This window comes from Phocoena sinus, chromosome 15, assembly GCF_008692025.1.
Source record: "Phocoena sinus isolate mPhoSin1 chromosome 15, mPhoSin1.pri, whole genome shotgun sequence".
NCBI lineage: Eukaryota > Metazoa > Chordata > Mammalia > Artiodactyla > Phocoenidae > Phocoena > Phocoena sinus.
The window spans coordinates 24,730,478-24,749,687 of NC_045777.1; the positions used below are offsets into that span (position 1 = coordinate 24,730,478).

General features: G+C 37.3%; 1 protein-coding gene across 6 annotated transcripts in view; it reads right to left on the reverse strand.

Annotated features, from left to right (window-relative positions):
- The window catches only part of ITCH (itchy E3 ubiquitin protein ligase), a 111,914-nt gene that overhangs the window by 61,971 nt on the left and 30,733 nt on the right, over nucleotides 1–19,210 (reverse strand). For 5 of the 6 annotated variants that reach the window (XM_032606736.1, XM_032606735.1, XM_032606739.1 and 2 more), the window contains 4 exons: nucleotides 12,279–12,369; nucleotides 4,279–4,420; nucleotides 1,545–1,669; nucleotides 509–646 (listed from right to left, as the gene is read on the reverse strand). In XM_032606736.1, coding sequence (XP_032462627.1) covers nucleotides 509–646; nucleotides 1,545–1,669; nucleotides 4,279–4,420; nucleotides 12,279–12,348 — 475 coding nt within the window. In that variant the 5' untranslated portion in view covers nucleotides 12,349–12,369. The remainder of the gene's footprint in view (nucleotides 1–508; nucleotides 647–1,544; nucleotides 1,670–4,278; nucleotides 4,421–12,278; nucleotides 12,370–19,210) is intronic. The other variant, XM_032606740.1, reaches the window with a different exon arrangement.

Below are 19,210 nucleotides of genomic sequence, written 5' to 3' on the forward strand. Positions count from 1 at the left end.
ATACATATAAAGAATTGGTTCTGTCATTATTATAACTCAAAGACATCTCAATAAATGTAGCCTACAAAAGTGGAAGAGGAATGGCAAATGGATTCCAGCTTGTTACTGGCTTGTCTGGTACAGTACTAAGAAGGATTTCGAGTCAAATTTAAACTCAATCAGACACTGCTACAGAGAGTAAACTATGTCTGCACTGGAGAAGGTGTAGCATCAAATGTGCCATACTAACTGCCATTGTTGGCCTACAGAACGGACACTTTATAAATCAATTCATCACTCATAGGGCCAACTGTGATATGGCTTTTACTTGGCTAGCTTTTCAACTTATAGAAAAATGTTTTCCTCATAGAAACAATGCACTAAAAGTTTAAAATGAAAAATGTCTCTTTCTAAAAAGGAAATAAAATAATTTCTTTAATGTGGAAAAGAACAGCAATAATTACAACATACTACAGTGGCTAATGTAAGAAGAATCATTAAAGACCCTATATAATAAGTGATTACTCACTTTCTGAACATGTAGTTTCACCATTAGCAATAACTTCAGACTCTAGCTGCAGCCCATCAAGACAAACTGACAAATCTCCTATTGTCTCTGTTGGTTCTTTGTCACCTACAAGCTGTAAAGTCACAACTACTTCCTCAACTGGAAGAGAATAAAATTATAGAAAATGGTCACTTTTTTTCCTTTAAGTCTTAACTGTTGAAAACAAAACTGTCAGAAAAACTTTACATTTATGTGTACACAATTTGTTTTAATACACTTCACCCAAGGTTTCAGGCCTTTTGATGCCAAAAACATTTTAAAAATAGAACAAAATTTCCTAATGGTTAATATCCACAATGTAAGATACTAAATAGCTTAATCATCTCACTTATTATATTCATTCTCTTTTACAAAATGAGCCAGCGGGACAACTAAGACTACTCAGCAATATATACCTGACTTATATTGACTGAAAACATAATTTAAGAATGAATTTTCATCTCGTAAATCCTAAATGAGAAATAAAATCCTTTGAAGTATGTTTTAGATACTCAAGGGATTAAATGTTTTTAAATCATGATATATTAATTAAAATAAGCATGTTTCAAGTTTTTATGTATCTATAAGTATATATAGATATCTAAAGATAGAGATATACATGTATAAATAAAACCACAACCATCTAAAATGAGGACGTTTTCAAAATAAGCATTCGAAAAGGAAATGTCAAAATATTAGCCACATTTGTCTCTCTGTAGTGAGATTACATTTTTCCTTCAGCTCTGCTCTATATTTTTGTTTTCCATAATTGAGTATATAGCCTTCAATAAATACCTATTTACTAAATAAATATTTATTTAAAATATCAGATCCAAAATGAATGGCCAAACCACGGTTACTCAGAATGCATTAAACAGTTCAAGATTCATCTCCCTATTAATATCATAACCAAGTAAACCTAAAAACAAATAGTGAACATAGTTTCTTCACATTTGGCACATGAATTTCTTGCAGAAAAACAAAAGCTGAGCATATTCTATTGTTTTTACATACATACGTTTCATATTGTTTGACTTTAATGTTTCATAGATATCTAATGCAGCAGTTCCCAACAAAACATCAGATTTCAATGTCTGGTGACTCCACACACGAAAATGTAATTTACTCACAGGGGTGACGATACTACAGGTAAAAAAAAAGGTGAAAAATAATTTCCTTAAATATCACAACAAGATTGTAAATAAATTATAATTAAAATCTTCTCACTGCACACCTTACAGTTTACCGTACAATCAATACTGCCTATGGCCATCTTCACTTGTCACTGAACTATAGGGGCAATTTCATGCATGTGTATCATCAACAAAAGTAAAAGTGCTCACCACGCTACAAACTGTTGAAAAATCAGTTTTACTTTCGTAGTACAAAAAAGTTAATTTATTAATTAAATCCTTATTTTATGTCAGGTAGTATGCTGAGCTTAGGATTATTTCGTTTAATCTTCACAGCAACCCTGAGATGAGAATTACCACTCCCATCTTCAGATATAGAAGCTGATATTCAGAGAGGTTAAGCAAATTGCCCAAGATCACACAGCCACACTCGGTGGCAGACTATGAACGAAACTCTGTCATTAAAATTTATACTAAGAAGTTTCTCGGTCAGCTACTTAATGATTTGAGGATTATATTACCCCAAGTTTCACACTGTTAGAGGCAAAGTGTCCGGGACAACTGTCAAAGACTCTTCCAGACCTTGCTAAATGCCAATACAGAATAGAAATCTGAATTTGCAATAAACTGTATAAAAACTATTTCAATTAGAAAAACAGGAACACTATATAACCTACCGGGGATGGAATAAAAGAGTTAATAAATTTAATTTTACTTTGAGGTCTACTCTAAATTATTTCAATTCAAATCTTGAGAGAAGTCTGCAAAGCCTACTACCCAACAATGGAAGCTGTGTTAAAATTGCAGCCCAATCTGCTGCAACTTAAAAATTCAGAAGATCTTGGGCTATGTTCCCCCGAAAATCTGGACTTAAGAATAACACTACCGGGTTTCCCTGGTGGCGCAGTGGTTGAGTCCGCCTGCCGATGCAGGGGACACGGGTTTGTGCCCCGGTCGGGGAAGATCCCACGTGCCGCGGAGCGGCTGGGCCCGTGAGCCATGGCTGCTGAGCCTGCGCGTCCGGAGCCTGTGTTCCGCAACGGGAGAGGCCACAGCAGTGAGAGGCCCGCGTACCGCAAAAAAAAAAAAAAAAAAAAAAAAAGAATAACACTACCATATAGGGCTACAAGGAGAGTTTCTTTTTTCTTAACTTTTAAACCAGTAAGGAGTTCATGTCATTATCGGCTCAAGAGCCCTAAAGTACATTTATTGTGAGCACAGATAGTTGGTAGAAAGTAGATGAGTATTCAGTCTGTTATTCTGAACATCTCCAGTCGCTAATGGAGGCTGTGGCCTTTTGAAGGTTTGTTTTTTTAAAAAATGTTACTCATATATTGTTTAATTTAGATCAAATCTCTAATGGGGCACTAGTTAAAAATGAAGTCTAAGAAACGATGTTGAAATAAATACAGACGAGGAACATTATTAGAATGATACTTCTGCAAACAGGTTTCAAGATGACCTTCAGTAAATTCTTAAGTTTCATTCATTTGCTCAAAATCATAAAGTACATCAAGATGCCCTACAACTTCAAAAATCCATGTTAAACAATAATATAGGTTTAGCTAATTTGTTTTGTCATTTATTAGGAATAAATACTGTCCATATAAGCATGTATATCATGTGAAGAGAAAAGCTTGTCATTTCAAATGTCTCATCTCACCATTTAGAAATAAAACTTTTTTTAGTTACAGGTTTGTTTCTCTAAGAGAAAAAATACAAGAATTCCAAATGTTAGGTAATGAAAGCAACTTGTCTATATTTGATAACAACTGGTTATATTTTGAACTACACTTTAATATACAAACCAAATACACTATATTATTTAAAGATCCATTTGTTGATAAATCATACATTTGCTTCCATTTTAGTAGAAAAATTAAAATTAACCCATAATTCTCTTCAACCTGTAATTCCCTTCCTACCAACATCTGAGGCTTCGTCAATAAGTGTTGAAATTGAGCTACATCCTACTTCTATGAATTCGAATGACAGATTAAAAACACAAACATATAGACATATGCACAGGGATGTATATTGCAACACTGTCTAATAGCACAACATTAGAAACCAACCGATAGATAGGGAACTAGTAAAATTAATCACAGTCCATCCATATTAAAGAATATTATGTAGCTATATAAGGGATATTAGACCCATACGTACTCAACGAAAAAGGATGTTATGTATGTTAAGTATAAAATGTATAGTATAATTTTTTTAAAGGAAAAAAAACCCTGTGTAGGTTCTATGTGGGCACTGTAATTTTAAAAAACACAAACTATTTTTAAAAATTAAATTTAAAAAATGAAGTGAGCTACTCATAGCCCTCTATTTCAAACCTAAATTAAGGAAAGAGCTGCTAATCTTTCTAGGCCAGTGACCCTGGGATCTCCCAGCTACTTTTCAGCAGCAACAATGCAATGAAAAGGAGAGACTGGGAAAACAAATAATTAAAGAGAAAGGAGACTAGAAGGAGGAGCCCTAAGAACAGGGGAATAAGAGGGGAAAAAAAAAAAAGAGAGGAGGAACAAAGAAAAAAGTGAGAAACTTTTTTAAAGCTGCATTTCTGCTCACCTACTAAACAAAATACACCATAGAAAATACTTTCAAACCTACACTGTAAGAGGTTGCTTCCATTTGGGACTGTTCGTATTGTTGCATTTTTCTGTCTTCTTTGACTGTCCATCTACTGTGACTTCCACATAAGGACTTGGCCCAAACCAATTCTTTTTATTTTCTTTAAGTTTCGCAGAAATGACTAAGTAAAATAAAACAGAAAATATTTCAATATTCGAGATGTTAGTTCATCCTTCAAATCGATTTAATTTCATAAAGGTTAAACACAGCATTATTATTTTTACTCAGAGAAGCAGTTTGCTCTAAAATATTCACAAATTTTATTCACATATAACCTTTGTATTTCTTCCCATCATATTAAAAAATATAGGACTTTCCCACACCATCCAACCAAATTCCCATCAGTAGACCCCCCCCCAACTGTCAGTATCAACAGTCCCAGAAATCTTGAGGTCAATTAAAAAGTACACTGACAAACTTGGTAAACAAATATTTGAATGCCTACCATGTTATCAGATATTGCTCTGAACTGTGGACAGAGCAGTTTACAATTAGAGATAAGTCCTTGTGATGAAAAACAGCCTAATATGGCAGAGTATGACTTGGCAGTAAAGAAGTCTTCTAAGGAAGTACTTTTAAGCAACCATCTAAATGACAAGGAGCTATCCATGTGAGGACTGAAGGTAGGAAGAAGAGAAAATTCCAGACAGAGGTACGAAAGCTTGGCATACCTGAGGAAAAGTATAGCAAACAGGGAAAAATGGTAAATGAGATAAGATCACATTCAGCTTTGTAAGCCAAGATAAGGAATTTGGATTTTATTCTAAGCATGCTAGAAAGCCAATGAAAGAAGAGAGTTACAAACTAAGATTATTTTTAGCATCTCATATATCTCTCATTATCTTAGCAAGAGCTTCTTACATCCTTGGCCTTCACCCTTGAGTTAGTCACTTTTGCCATGAAGTAGCCTTGTCCAAGCATTGTGTGGAAGGTACAAAGAGTAGATTCAAATCTAGTAGAGCACCCCCTGGTTCCCACAGGAGACAACTCACTAGTCCCCTATAAATGAGACGATCACAGCCAAGGAAATATTCTACCACCTGGATATATACTCCAACAGCAAAGTTCAGAGAATGCCAGTGCCCTTCAAGATTAATGGGCCCTTGTGAGTTGCTAGAAAAGTTTGTATAGCAGCTACCCAAGAAGCTCAATAAACAGACCAACACATAGACAGTCTGGGTACCCTAGCAGGCACAGTCCCAGGTGGCGGCCCTGAATCTCCCAACTTCATGTTTATCAAATACTTTTGTCCTTTTATGCTTAAGAGGCTGCTAGAGCCATCTAATTAAGAGATGACAGTAGTATGGACTAGGGTGGTAAACATGGATATGGGGAGGAATAAGCATTTTCTAAGGAGAACCAACAGGATTAGATTTCATGAGTGAGTTAGGGGAAAGAAGCAAGGATAACTCCCAGGTTTCTGGCATGAATAACTGGATAGAAGGTGCTATCATTTAATAAGATGGAAAAGATTTGGGAAAGCACAAGTTTGAGAAGGGTAGAATGGGCAGGAAATCAAGCTATTATAAAGAATATGTAAAATTTGAGATGCTCATGAGACATCTAGGTAGAAACACTAAGTAAAATGTCTTTCAGAACAGAAAATACTCAAGTGGGGATCAGACCTATCTCTGACTAATATGTACTATAAAGCCCTATCACTTAATACAAAGCCTAATTTAATCACAGGATTGCCAAAGAAAAATATAAAATCCCTATTTTTAATACATTTCTGGTCTGAGAAAAGGTAAAACAGCCCACACACTCATGCATAAGCTCATTTTATTTCAGGGGCTCTTGTGATCCTCTAAAACTGATTAAACCTAGAACAAAGAGCAATGCAGGCCTGAGAGGGAGGAAATTACCTGCCCTTAGTGGCTTTTTAGGATTCAAACTTTTGAAAGCTATTTTGCCAAGTACTCCCATCCAACCCCACTAGAGCCATTTTAGGAAACTTTAAATGGGAAAATAAAGAGTCAGGGAAACCAACACCAACTGTTAGTGTTTACTATGTCTGGCACTTAAAGACTGTCGTTTCGATACACAGAACTATTCTGTGAGATAGGTATTATCATCTTAATTTTTATACATAAAAAAAACCAAGCTCAACAAAATTTAAAAGTTTACCCAAGGGTCATGGCAAAGCCTGGACAGGAGAAATTATTTAAGTGTTCAAATCTCAAAGCTTATATTGCATAAAACTTTCATTATAGTCCTAATATTCTAAAATAGATCAATGTACTACTTCCTAAAATTTAAATTCTCATAGTAAATTAAAGGAATTAAAAAACTGTAAATTATAAACTGGAAGAAAAGGAATCAGAAAAAGGTCAATATCATCTGTCACCTGGACTACTCCAAGAGGCCTCTAACAACTGTCTGTTTTTACTCTCACTTCTCTAATGCAATCTCTCACAGCTACCAGAATTATCTTCCTAGAACAGATGTGATGTCAATACTTTTCAATGATTTGCTAATGCCTGCAAAATGAAGTTTAAACTCTTCTGGGGCATTTTACATTGCTTACTCTGTACGTTTACAGCCTCTTCCTATACCAAACTCCACCCAGGCCCGTGGTAGTCTAACCACTCTTAGCTGTTTGCTGTCCCTCCCAAGTGCCTAGTACTTTCATTCCTCATACGTGCTACCCCCTCCACTCATGATCCTTCTTCCTGTTCACCCAATAAAATCCTACTTCATGAGAGACAAATACCCCCTTCTCTTTGACCAGGTGGTTCTTTAAACCTAGTAAGTCAAACTGTTCCTGTTCTATGCCCCCACAGCATTTTCCTATTTATATATGGCTCCTACAGCTTTCTATTCTGTCTTAGTTCTTAGTAAGTTTATCAGTTCTTACTTGTTTAACTCACTCTGTAATCCCCTTCATGGCAAGGTTATAACCAGTCTTTATAACTTAGTGATTTAAACCTGACAGGCGTTTAATACATTTGTTGAACCAAATGATTAGCCACGGTAGAAAACAAGTTGCCCTGCTTTATAGTTACTTACACACACACACACAATCTATTGCATATGATTTCATGGTACTTATTAATGTTCTTCTGATTCTTCTGTTCTGAAGGTCAATATTTTCACCCGACTGATTCTTCATCCTACCTCTCCAATACAAAATTAAAATCCTGACAATTTAAAGAAAGTAGAAGTAAATCCTTAGCTTATCCAATTTATTTTGTGAATCAGGAGGCTATAATGAACAAGGTAAAACAAACAGGGGTGCTGAGACCAGGTATGATGAGCAGTATGATGAACTGATAAGAGCTAAAACCAGTTAAAGCAAGTGCTACCTCTGTGGTCAGAAGTCATGAGAGGCTACATGAGGTCTCTGTAGCAGAACTGTCTTGGCTGGGCAGAACTGGATATAAACTTTTGACTTTAAAGTATGAAGGACTCTCCTGGTCTCTAAGCATTGGGAGCTAAATATACGGTGTTCTAGTAAATTTGGGGAAATGCAGTAATGTTTAATTTCAATTTGTAATAACTAAAATAAGATGGTTTCTCTTCCTCAAATGATGAGTTTCGAGTAAGGACTGAGACTAAAAACTTTCTAGGAAATACCAAAGAATTTATTTTGCCCACGTAAGTATAATGCTAGCATACAGCAAGCATCAAAACACAGATAAGCTCAGTATAATAGCAGAAGTTATGTACAGAACATAATTAAACAGGAAATGGCTAAAGACAGGGAAGGATGTAAGAAAACAGACTTATGTCCAAAGTAAAGGACCCAGACCATGGAATTGGAGATAAAGAATAAAGAATGATCCAGGAAATGCAAGAGTAAAAATCAGTGGAACCTGGGACTTCCCTGGTGGCGCAGTGGTTAAGAATCCACCTGCCAATGCAGGGGACACGGGTTCGCACCCTGGTCTAGGAAGATCCCACAAGGCACAGAGCAACTAAACCCGTGCACCACAACTACTGAGCCCGCATGCCACAACTACTGAAGCCTGCGCGCCTAGAGCCCGTGCTCCACAACAAGAGAAGCCATCGCAATGAGAAGCCCACGCACCTCAACAAAGAGTACCCCCTGCTCACCACAACTAGAGAAAGCCCACGCACAGCAACGAAGACACAACACAGCCAAAAATAAAAATAATAAAATTTTAAAAAACCACACACACATGAAGTTCTCTAAACAATCCACTTATCAACAGTACTATCATTTAATTTCTCTGAAATAAATTTTCTACTTGCCCTCATCTGGTAAGGGGCAGCAATTAGCAAACATACATTGTAAACAAATAATGTATGCATACATGTGTGTAATGTACGTATGTAAGAGTTAAAGAAATAAATTTGAGCAGAACCACAGAGTAACATTTTAACTTCTGACCCTAAATTTCCCTATGAGTCTTTTACACCAACTTTTTAAAAAAGTTTATTTATTTATTTAGTTAGTTATGGCTGCATTGGGTCTTTGTTGCTGCACGCAGCCTTTCTCTAGTTGTGGTGAGCAGGGGCTACTCTTCATTGCAGTGCATGGGCTTCTCATTGTGGTGGCTTCTCTTGTTGCGGAGCACAGGTTCTAGGCACACAGGCTTAGTTGCTCCACAGCATGTGGTATCTTCCCAGACCAGGACTTGAACCTGTGTACCCGGCATTGGCAGGCAGATTCTTAAGCACTGCGCCACCAGGGAAGTCCCTACACCGACTTTTAAAACACAAATCCAGCTGTCTGCTCTTTGTTAAAAACTCGACTTTTAAAACACAAATCCAGCTGTCTGCTCTTTGTTAAAAACTCTGGTTACTTTTCATCTCCCTTAGCAATGTTTTTTTTTTTTTTTGGTAGCCTTGACACACCTGAAGGAGATGATCCACTCCCATTAATTCTCATGGGTCCCTGCTCTGCAGCAGTGGCTTTTAGGGACATCAAGGGAATTCTTAGCATTTCCCTCCTTCACATCATTTGCTCTGTCATGTTCATTCCTGAAAGATCCTTTTCTACCTTTCTACTTTTTCTGGCCATGCCAGGCAGCATGTGGAATCTTAGTTCTCCAACCAGGGATTGAACCCATGCCCCCTGCATTGGGAGCGCAGTCTTACCCAATGGACCTCCAGGAAGTCCCTGCCTTTCTACTTTTTTTTTTTTTAAATAAATTTATTTATTTATTTACTTATTTTTGGCTGTGTTGGGTGTTCATTGCTGCACGTGGGCTTACTCTAGTTGCGGCAAGTGGGGATGACTCTTTCCTCCAGTGCACAGGCTTCTCACTGTGGTGGCTTCTCTTGTTGCGGAGCACAGGCTCTAGGCGCATGGAATTCAGTAGTTGTGGCACACAGGCTCAACAGTTGTGGCTCGCGGGCTCTAGAGCACAGGCTCAGTAGCTGTGGCAAACGGGCTTAGCTGCTCTGCAGCATGTGGGATCTTCCCAGACCAAGGATCAAACCCATGTTCCCTGCATTCGCAGGCAGATTCTTAACCACTGTGCCACCAGGGAAGTCCTCTATTTTTAAATAGTAGCAATGCTTCAAGCACTACCTCCTTTCACAGTAACTCTAGTCAAATATTGATCTCTCTTTCCTGACCAAAGTCAATTTCCCTTCACACCATTACCATATACCATGGCATTTATACTTAACACTTGCATATTTATGCCTTCCTTGAATTTTGGAAGATGTTGAAGAGCTTAGCAAAAAAAAAAAAAAAAAAAAAAAAAAACTATGCTAATCCATTAACACAGACTAAAAAATACAATGTCAATTAAGGAGATTTGTGAAAAACTTAGTTCTGAGGTTTCTAGCACCAAAAGCAAAGAAGTAAACAATGAATTATGAAGGACACTTGATTCTAGTCAACTTGGCACTTTATTGTTCATTATCTGATGTTCTCCATTTGTCCCATATCTAATGATATTTTTGCTAAATATGCAAATAGCTTTTATCCATAATTCATGGTGTTTGTTTTTGTTAAAATGTTTTTGCCCTATACTTGTACATTCTCAGGATTTTTAGACCCAAGATTAAAAAGCTTATAAATGGCTAAGAATTATGTCTTCTTGAGGACATAATGCATTTAGGCATTAAATGTTTTTCTTACTATGACAGTAATGATAGCAAATAAGATAGTTTATGCAAAGAAAAGTCTAAAGGAATATAAACCTATTTATCTGGGGATTGAGATGATAAATAATAAGGACTCCTCACTTTACTATTTTACTCAGTTTTTAAAAATAAAAAGCATGTATATTACTTATGTAACCTGAAAAGTTGAAACAATCTATCAGAAATTCTTTAAATCAAAGGTTTTAACAATAAGCTGCCCCAAAAAAGAAGTCTTTAGAAGCCTGGCCCAATGTAAATCAGCTACTCAGAGTAGCTTGAGAATGGGGAGGGGAGAAACAATTAGAATCTGAGAAATATTAATATCTTTCACTGAGAATCAGACATTGCTAAGGAAAGAGACTGGAGTTAGTGAAAGAATTCCCAAGAATAAATTCTAACATGCTTTCAACTTAAAGTGTTATTTCTTTATAACTCAATCACTTTTAGGTTTTGAGAAGGACAATAATTAGACAGTATATGACCTCATATTCATAACCTAGAAGTGGATATAAGCCAGGTATAGTAAAAACTAAAATAATCAATAAATGCCATTAAATTAAAGGGAGAGAGTCTAGGGTTCCATTGTGTGATAGACACATGCATGTCTGAAAAAAACCCAGTGCCTCACTTTGGCTAGTGTGAGTAGCTTCTATTGATATATAAAGACCTACAAAGAGATCATATGGAGCCTGTAAAACGTCTTAGCCCAGTTTTAAAGAAATTCAATACCATAGCCAAGGAGAAGCACTGAAGGTTTCTGAGCAGGAATGAACAAATCAGGAGGCATTTTAAGAACATTAATCTGAAAGTGATACACTTGATTAGTATGGTTAGAGGAAGAAACAAAGAGATATTAGGAAAGTAACAACAGCAACCAAAATATTTAATAGGCATTTCTCCAAAAAACATATACAAATGGCCAATAAGCACATGAAAAGATGCTCATCATCATTTAACCATCAGAGAAATGCAACTCAAACCCATAATGAGATAGCTCACATCCATTAAGATGTCTCTAATCAAAAAGATAAGCATTGCAAGGATGCTTACAAAATTGTAACCCTCATACATGACTGGTGGGAATATAAAGTGGTGTGGATGCTTTGAAAAATAATTTGGAATTCCTCACAAAGCTAAACATGGATATTACGTGACCCAGTGATTCTACTCCATAAAGTAGAAGGTATATACTCAAGAAAACTGAAAACATCCATCTTCACAAAAACTTACAAACGTTCATAGCATTATTCATAATAGCCAAAAAGTGGAACCAACCCAAACATCCATCAGCTGATAAATGGATAAAGTATGTCCACACATGGAATAGTATTTGGCAATAAAAAGAAATTAGATACTAATACATGCTACAACATGGCTGAACCTTGAAAACATTATTATGATAAGTGAAAAAAGTCAGAGACAAAGGCCACACATTTTATGACTCTATTTATATGAGAGATCCAAAATAGGCAAAGCTATAGAGACAAAAATAGTTAGCTAGGGCTGAAGGTGGTTGGGGAATATGGGGCAGGGGTTTCTTTCTGCAGTGGTGAAAATGTTCTAAAATTGACTGGTGTTGGCTGCACAACTCTGAGAATGTACTAACATCACTGACTTCTAAATGGGTAAACTGTATGGTATGTGAATTATCTCAACAAAGCTAATAAAATCCAAATGAAAACAAAAAACAATAGCAATTGCCGAAGCATGTTTAATGGAAAAAACAAACAAACCCAAATCCTATACTATACCCAAGAATATCCTGAAATCAAAATGTAATTTTTACATATCTAAACATTATGTTCATTCATTCATTCAGAACCTGATACGTCACAGCCACTAAAGATTTTAAGATTTTTTTCTTTTTATCTTGGGAGTCGGGGGGAAATAAAGCAGTAGATCTTTTTAAGACTTACCAGTTATCTGAAGTTGTGATTTCATGGTCAGGCTACCCATTGAACCAAGCTGTGATCCACTGTCAGACATAACACCAACAGGACGGCAAACCTGAACAGGGCCAAGGAAACACTATAAACATCAAAAATTCCCACTTGAAAAATATGTAAATAGTGCTAGCCAGGCCATTTCCATGTCCCACTGAAGGCCACACAATAACCAGTGGCCTTCACATTGCTAAATATAATTTTCAATTCTAGTATCCATCCTGCATTAACCTATCAGCAAAATCTGACATGATCATTCCTTCTTCCATGGTTTTTCTTCCTTTTAGTTCCCAAGACACATTCTCTAGGTTTATGTCCTACATTACTGATTGTTCCTTCTTAGACTCCTTTGATGATTCCTTCTCTTCTCTCCACCCTCTTAATACTGGAAAGTCCTAGGGCTCAGTTCTTGTTTCCCTCTTCTCTCATCGCTCCATACTCATTTCCTCAAGGATATCATCCACTGTTATGGCTTTAAATATCATCTATATATCAACAAGTCCCAACTTTATATTTCTATTACAGACTTCACTCCTGAATTCTAAACAACTTCACTTGGGTATCTAAAAGACACTCTGAACTTAACAGATCCAAAATGGAACTCCTGATGTTCTCTGTAAACTATCTCAGTTGATGGCAATTTCATTCTTTCAGCAGCTCAAGCCAAAAACCTTGGAGTCATCCTTGACTCCTTTCTTTTATATTTCCTTTCCAACCCGCTGGCAAATTCTGATGTCACTATTTGTAAAATATATCTAGAATCTAGACATTTCTCACCACCTCTACCACCAATCTGTTCAGACCCACCTCTGACAGCCATTTTTTCCCCTAAATTATGCCCCTCTCCTAGATTAACCTAAAAGGTCTCCCTTTTTCCACCCTTGTCTAGCCTTAGTACCTATTCTTAACACAACCTGGATGATTCTTTTAAAATGTTAAAAACCTTTCAAAACCTTCCCATTTTACTCAGAGTAAAAGCCTGAATCCTGAAAGACCCTATATGATACATGCTTCCACTGCTCCCTACTTCTGATCTTATTTCCCTGCTACTCTCCTCCCCTACTCAGGCACATACTTCCCTATTATTCTTGAAACATGCCAGCACATTCTTGCCTTTAGACGTTCATTCTACTTGTCTTCTTCACAATATTAACAGTCTGCTCCACTTATGATGATCATTTTCTTCTCCTATAAACTATGTGACCTTCTAACATACTAAGTAATTTACTTGGTAATTATGTTTATTGGTTTTGACTCCCTAAGCTAGAATATAAACTCCATGTGAATGGGGGATCGTTTTGCTTTGTTCACTGATGAAACCCAGAAGCCCAAAACAGGGCCTGTGGCTACTGAATTATACTAAATGAACACCTCTAACATATCTTCTTCAGCCAATAATCATGGAAGAGTTAATCCCCCTGTGGAAAGGGCATGATTCGTATACAATAAAAAAGATTTTATAACAAAGTCAGAACACTTGGGTTTGATTCCTGGCTACAACACTCACTATATGATACTATTTGAGTCATATAACTTCTCTAGGTCCCAGTTTCCTGTCAGAGAAATGGGGATAATACCACCTCTACCTCACAGGGCTTTTGTAAGACTGAATGATTATATCTGTGGGGGAAAAAATGCTCTGTGAATGTTTATTATTTATCATTAATACTCTTTGAATTTATTTGTTTGTTTATTTATGGCTGCGTTGGGTCTTTGTTGTTGTGCGCAGGCTTTCTCTGGTTGTGGCGAGCAGGGGCTACTCTTCATTGAGGTGCGCAGGCATCTCACTGCGGTGGCTACTCCGGTTGCGGAGCATGGGCTCTAGGTGCATGGGCTTCAGTATTTGTGGTTCGCGGGCTCCAGAGTACAGGCTCAGTAGTTGTGGCACACAGGCTTAGTTCCTCTGCGGCATATGGGATCTTCCCAGACCAGGGCTCAAATCTATGCCCCCTGCATTGGCAGGCAGATTCTTAACCACTGCACCACCAAGGAAGTCCCTAAGTATGTTTTTAAAATAACCTGTTCTTAGGCTTTCGGGGACTTGATAAAAATTTTAAGAATATTTTGAGTGGGTCAAAGTAAAGATTAAACTCAAGCAAAATTTACTCAGCACTCACTAGTTGCCAGGTCCCATGTAAGAAATATACAAATACAATAAGGCAAAATTAGGCTTCCGTTCCCTGGCGGTCCAATGGTTAGGACATCATGATTCCAATGCAGGGGGCGTGGGCTCGATCCCTAGTCGGGGAACTAAGATCCCACATTCCACAGGGCAACTAAGCCTGTGAGCTCTAGAGCCTGCGTGCCACAACTGGAGAGCCTGAGAGCCACAACTACTGAGCCCACACCACAACTAGAGAGCCCCATGTGCCACAACTACAGAGCCTGCGTGCCACAACTTGAGGAGCCTGTATGCCGCAAGGAACAGCCTGCACTCCGCAATAAAAGATAGTGCAGGCCACAATGAAGATTGTGCAACTAAGACCCAATGCAGCCAAATAAATAAATTAAATATCAAAAAAATCAGGTATGTACTGATACATATTAGTTTTATATAATCAAAATTACTTAAGTATTTTAAATCCCTAAGAACAAAAAAATACCATTTGTAAAGACAAACTATAGAAACCTAAGTATCAACTGGCAACCAGTTAAATAAATAACACTCATACCACAGAATACTATGCAACTATCAAAACAACTTACTAATGACTGAAATGGAATGATTCCAAGAACATTTTTTTTAAGTTACAGAACATATATAATGTGATGGTATTTTTTCAAACAAAAACAAAGTATATATTTTTGTAGGTAAATATACTTATAAACAAAAGCAGAAAAAGTATACATCCCTAACTGTTTATAGTGGTTACCTTTGTGGAGAAGGGGAGAGGGTCTGTGTACTAAAGGAGGTGGTCATGGGGAACTTTGGTTTTGTATGTATTGCTTGAGTTTTTAAAAAGAAAATGTGTAGCCTACTTGTACACTTTGAAAAACAGGCAAGCGAAAGCAGAAAAAGTATACATCCCTAACTGTTTATAGTGGTTACCTTCGTGAAGAAGGGGAGAGGGTCTGTGTACTAAAGGAGGTGGTCATGGGGAACTTTGGTTTTGTATGTATTGCTTGAGTTTTTAAAAAGAAAATGTGTAGCCTACTTGTACACTTTGAAAAACAGGCAAGACAGAGTAGATTGAGACTCTACACTTCAAGTCCCATCTTCTCCCCTGAGCTCCAGACTCTTAGGTCTAACCGTTATTTATAACTGCCTGCATGGTTAAAATGACTAAACTGAGGAGACTTCCCTGGTGGCGCAGTGGTTAAGAATCCACCTGCCAACGCACAGGACACGGGTTCGGGCCCTGGTCCAGGAAGATCCCACATGCCATGAAGCAACTAAGCCCCTGCGCCACAACTACTGAGCCTGCGTGCCACAACTACTGAAGCTCACACACCTAGAACCCACTCACTGCAACCAAGAGTAGCCCCTGCTCGATGCAACCAGAGAAAGCCTGCACATAGCAACAAAGACCCACCACAGCCAAAAAAAAAAAAAAGACTAAATTGAAACTCTCCCTGGCCTCAATAGCACCACCATCCATCCAGTTTCACAAGCCAAAGCTGTGGGCATTATCTTTCCCTCATTACCAAGTTCTAAAGATACTACCTGCAAAATATACCCTGCTATATACCTTATATATATGCTTATTTTTCTCGTCTTCTTAACCATCTTAGTCCAAGCCACAAACACCCATCCCTTCCCTGTCAACAAATTACTACAAGTCACTAAATTGGTCTCTCTGTTTCTGCACCTGCTCCCTCTCCCTCCCACCACCCATTCTCCACACAGCAACTAGGGTACTCTTTTAAACACGAAAGTTAGATCATGCTCTACTCTGCTTAAACATTCAATAATTGCCTATCTCACCTAAAATTGAATCCAAATTCCTCACCCTGGCTTACAGAAGTCCCACTACATTCCATCCATGACCTACTCTCTTGACTTCTCCTCATATCATTCTCTCCCTTACCCACTGCAAATATGGATTTCTTTCTATTTCTTAAACACACTAAGGTCATTCCAGACTTACAGGCTTTACACTAACTGTTCCCTCTGCTCGGAATGTTTTACCTTTAAATAGCTAACATCTTATATTCAGGTCTCAAGTTAATACTCAAATACTCAGAGAGGTCTTCCCTGACTACTCAATCTAATGTAGCCATCCTATTACTTTCTATCACACCGCTGAAATTTTTCTGATTAAATTTTTTACTGACTATAAGGTCCACAAAGGTAGGCAACCTTGTCTGCCTTGCTAATCAGTGTCTAGAATATTCCACAGTTGTTTTTTTTTTTTTAATTAACTAATGTCCGCAATTTATATTTAGGTCCACTCTTTGTGAACCTTATACAGTCCTATGGATTTGTTATTGTTGTTTTGTTTTTTGGGGGGGTTTTTTTGCGGTACGCGGGCCTCTCACTGTTGTGGCCTCTCCCGTTGCGGAGCACAGGCTCCAGACGCGCAGACTCAGCGGCCATGGCTCACGGGCCCAGCCACGGCTCACGGGCCCAGCCACTCCGCGGCATGTGGGATCTTCCCGGACTGGGGCACGAACCCGTGTCCCCTGCATCGGCAGGCGGATTCTCAACCACTGCGCCACCAGGGAAGCCCCCTGTCCTATGGACTTTGACAAACACATAACTGCCATGTATCCACTATTATAGTATCACACAGAATAATCTCACAACCCTAAAACTCTCCTGTGCTTCACCTACTCATCCCTCTTCCCTCACTAAGAACCTCTAGCAACCACTTATCTATTTACTGTTTCTGTAATTTTGCCTCTTCCAGAATGTCAGATAGGTAGAAGCACACAATTTAGAGCCTCAGCCTGGCTTCTTTCACTCAGCAGTATGATTAAAGTTTCCTCCATATCTTTTCAGAGCTTGGCAGCTTTTTTAAAAATTGCTGAGTAATATTTCATGTGTGTTTATTCCACAGTATATACATTTGCTTACTGAAGGATATATTAGTTGCTTCCAGTTTTTGGCAATTATGAATAAAGCTGCTATAAGTATTCATGTTCAGGTTCCTTGTGGATATAAGTTTTCGACTCAATTGGGTAAACAGGACTACAGTTACTGGATGATAAGGGTAAACCTATGTTTTAGCTCTGCCAAATTGTTTTCCAAAGTAGCTGTACCATTCTGCATTCCTATTAGGATTGAAGTAGAATTTCTACTGCTTTATATCCTCACAAGCATTTGCTATTGTTAGTTTTTTGGAATTTAGCCAGTCTAACAGGTGTACAATGACGTTTCACCATTGGCCTAGTTTGTAATTCCCATATGACATATGACGTTGAGCCTCTTTTCATATGCTTATTTACCATCTATGTACACTGTTTGGTGAGATATCTGTTCAGATATTCTGCTCATTTATTATTTGTTTTCTTGCTGTCGCATTTTAAGAGTTCTTTGTATATTTTAAATATAAGTCCTTTATGTGTTTTGCAAATATTTTCTCACAGCCTATGGCTTCTCTTTTCATTCTCTTAACAGTGTAAAGGTTTCACCAATTCCCACATGTGAGTGAGTGCGGTGAGTAGGTTCCCCACACCAACAAGCAATTCTCCAACACCAGCTAAGTGTCCTACAATTTAATAAAAATCAGAGAAGAAATAAATATAGCATGTTTTTAAATATTAAAAAAAAACACCAAAAAAAAACTATTAGAAATAAATACACTAAGTTGCAGAGTAAAAATATCAATATACAAGTCTGTTCTATACACTAACAATGAATCATCAAAAAACAATTAACAAAAAAATCTCATTTACAATTGCAACAAAAAGAATACCTAGGAATAAATTTAACCAAGTAGGTGAAAGACCTGTATACTGAAAACTTTAAGACATTCTTGGAAGAAATTTAAGACAACACAAAAAAATGTAAAGGTATTCGTGCTCAGGGACTGGAAAAATTAACATTTTTAAATGTCCGTATTACCTAAAGCAATCTACAGAACCAATGCAATCCCTATCAAAATCCCAATGACATTTTTCACAGAAATAGAAAAACAACAACAACAAAATCCTAAAATCTGTAAGGAGCAAGAAAAGGCCCCAAATAGCCAAAGCAATCCTGAGTGGGGGGAAAAAACCCAAAGCTCGAAGTATCATTCACTCTGATTTCAAATTATATTACAAAGCTATAGTAATCAAAACAGCATGGTATTGGCAGAAAAAGTGACATAGATCAATGGAACAGAATTGAGAATTCAGAAATAAACACACATATGGACAATTAATTTACAAAACAAGAACAAAGAACATAAAGTGGAGAAAGTATAGTCTCTTCAATAAATGACGTTGGGAAAACTGGACAGTTAACAGGCAAAAGAATGAAACTACACCACTATCTTACACCATACACAACATCAACTCAAAAGGGATTAAGGACTTGAATGTAAGACCTGAAACCATAAAACTCCTAGAAGAAAACACACATCAGTCTTAGCAATATCTTTCTGGATATGTCTCCTCAGGCAAGGCAAACAAAAGCAAAAATAAACAAATGGGACTACATCAAACTAAAAAGCTTCTGCAAGCAAAGGAAACCATCAACAAAATGAAAATTCAACCTACCTACTCAGAGAAGGTATTTGCAAATCATATCCAATAAGGAGTTAATATTCAAAATACAAAAAGAACAACCAAAAAATAAACCACCCGATTAAGAATGGGCAGAGGAGGTGAACAGACCCTTTTCCAAAGACACACAGATAGGGAACAGGGACATGAAAAGATATTCAACATTACTAAGTATTATGGAAATGCAAATCAAAACCACAAATGAGTTATCACCTCATACCATTAGAATAACTATTATCAAAAAGGCAAGAAAT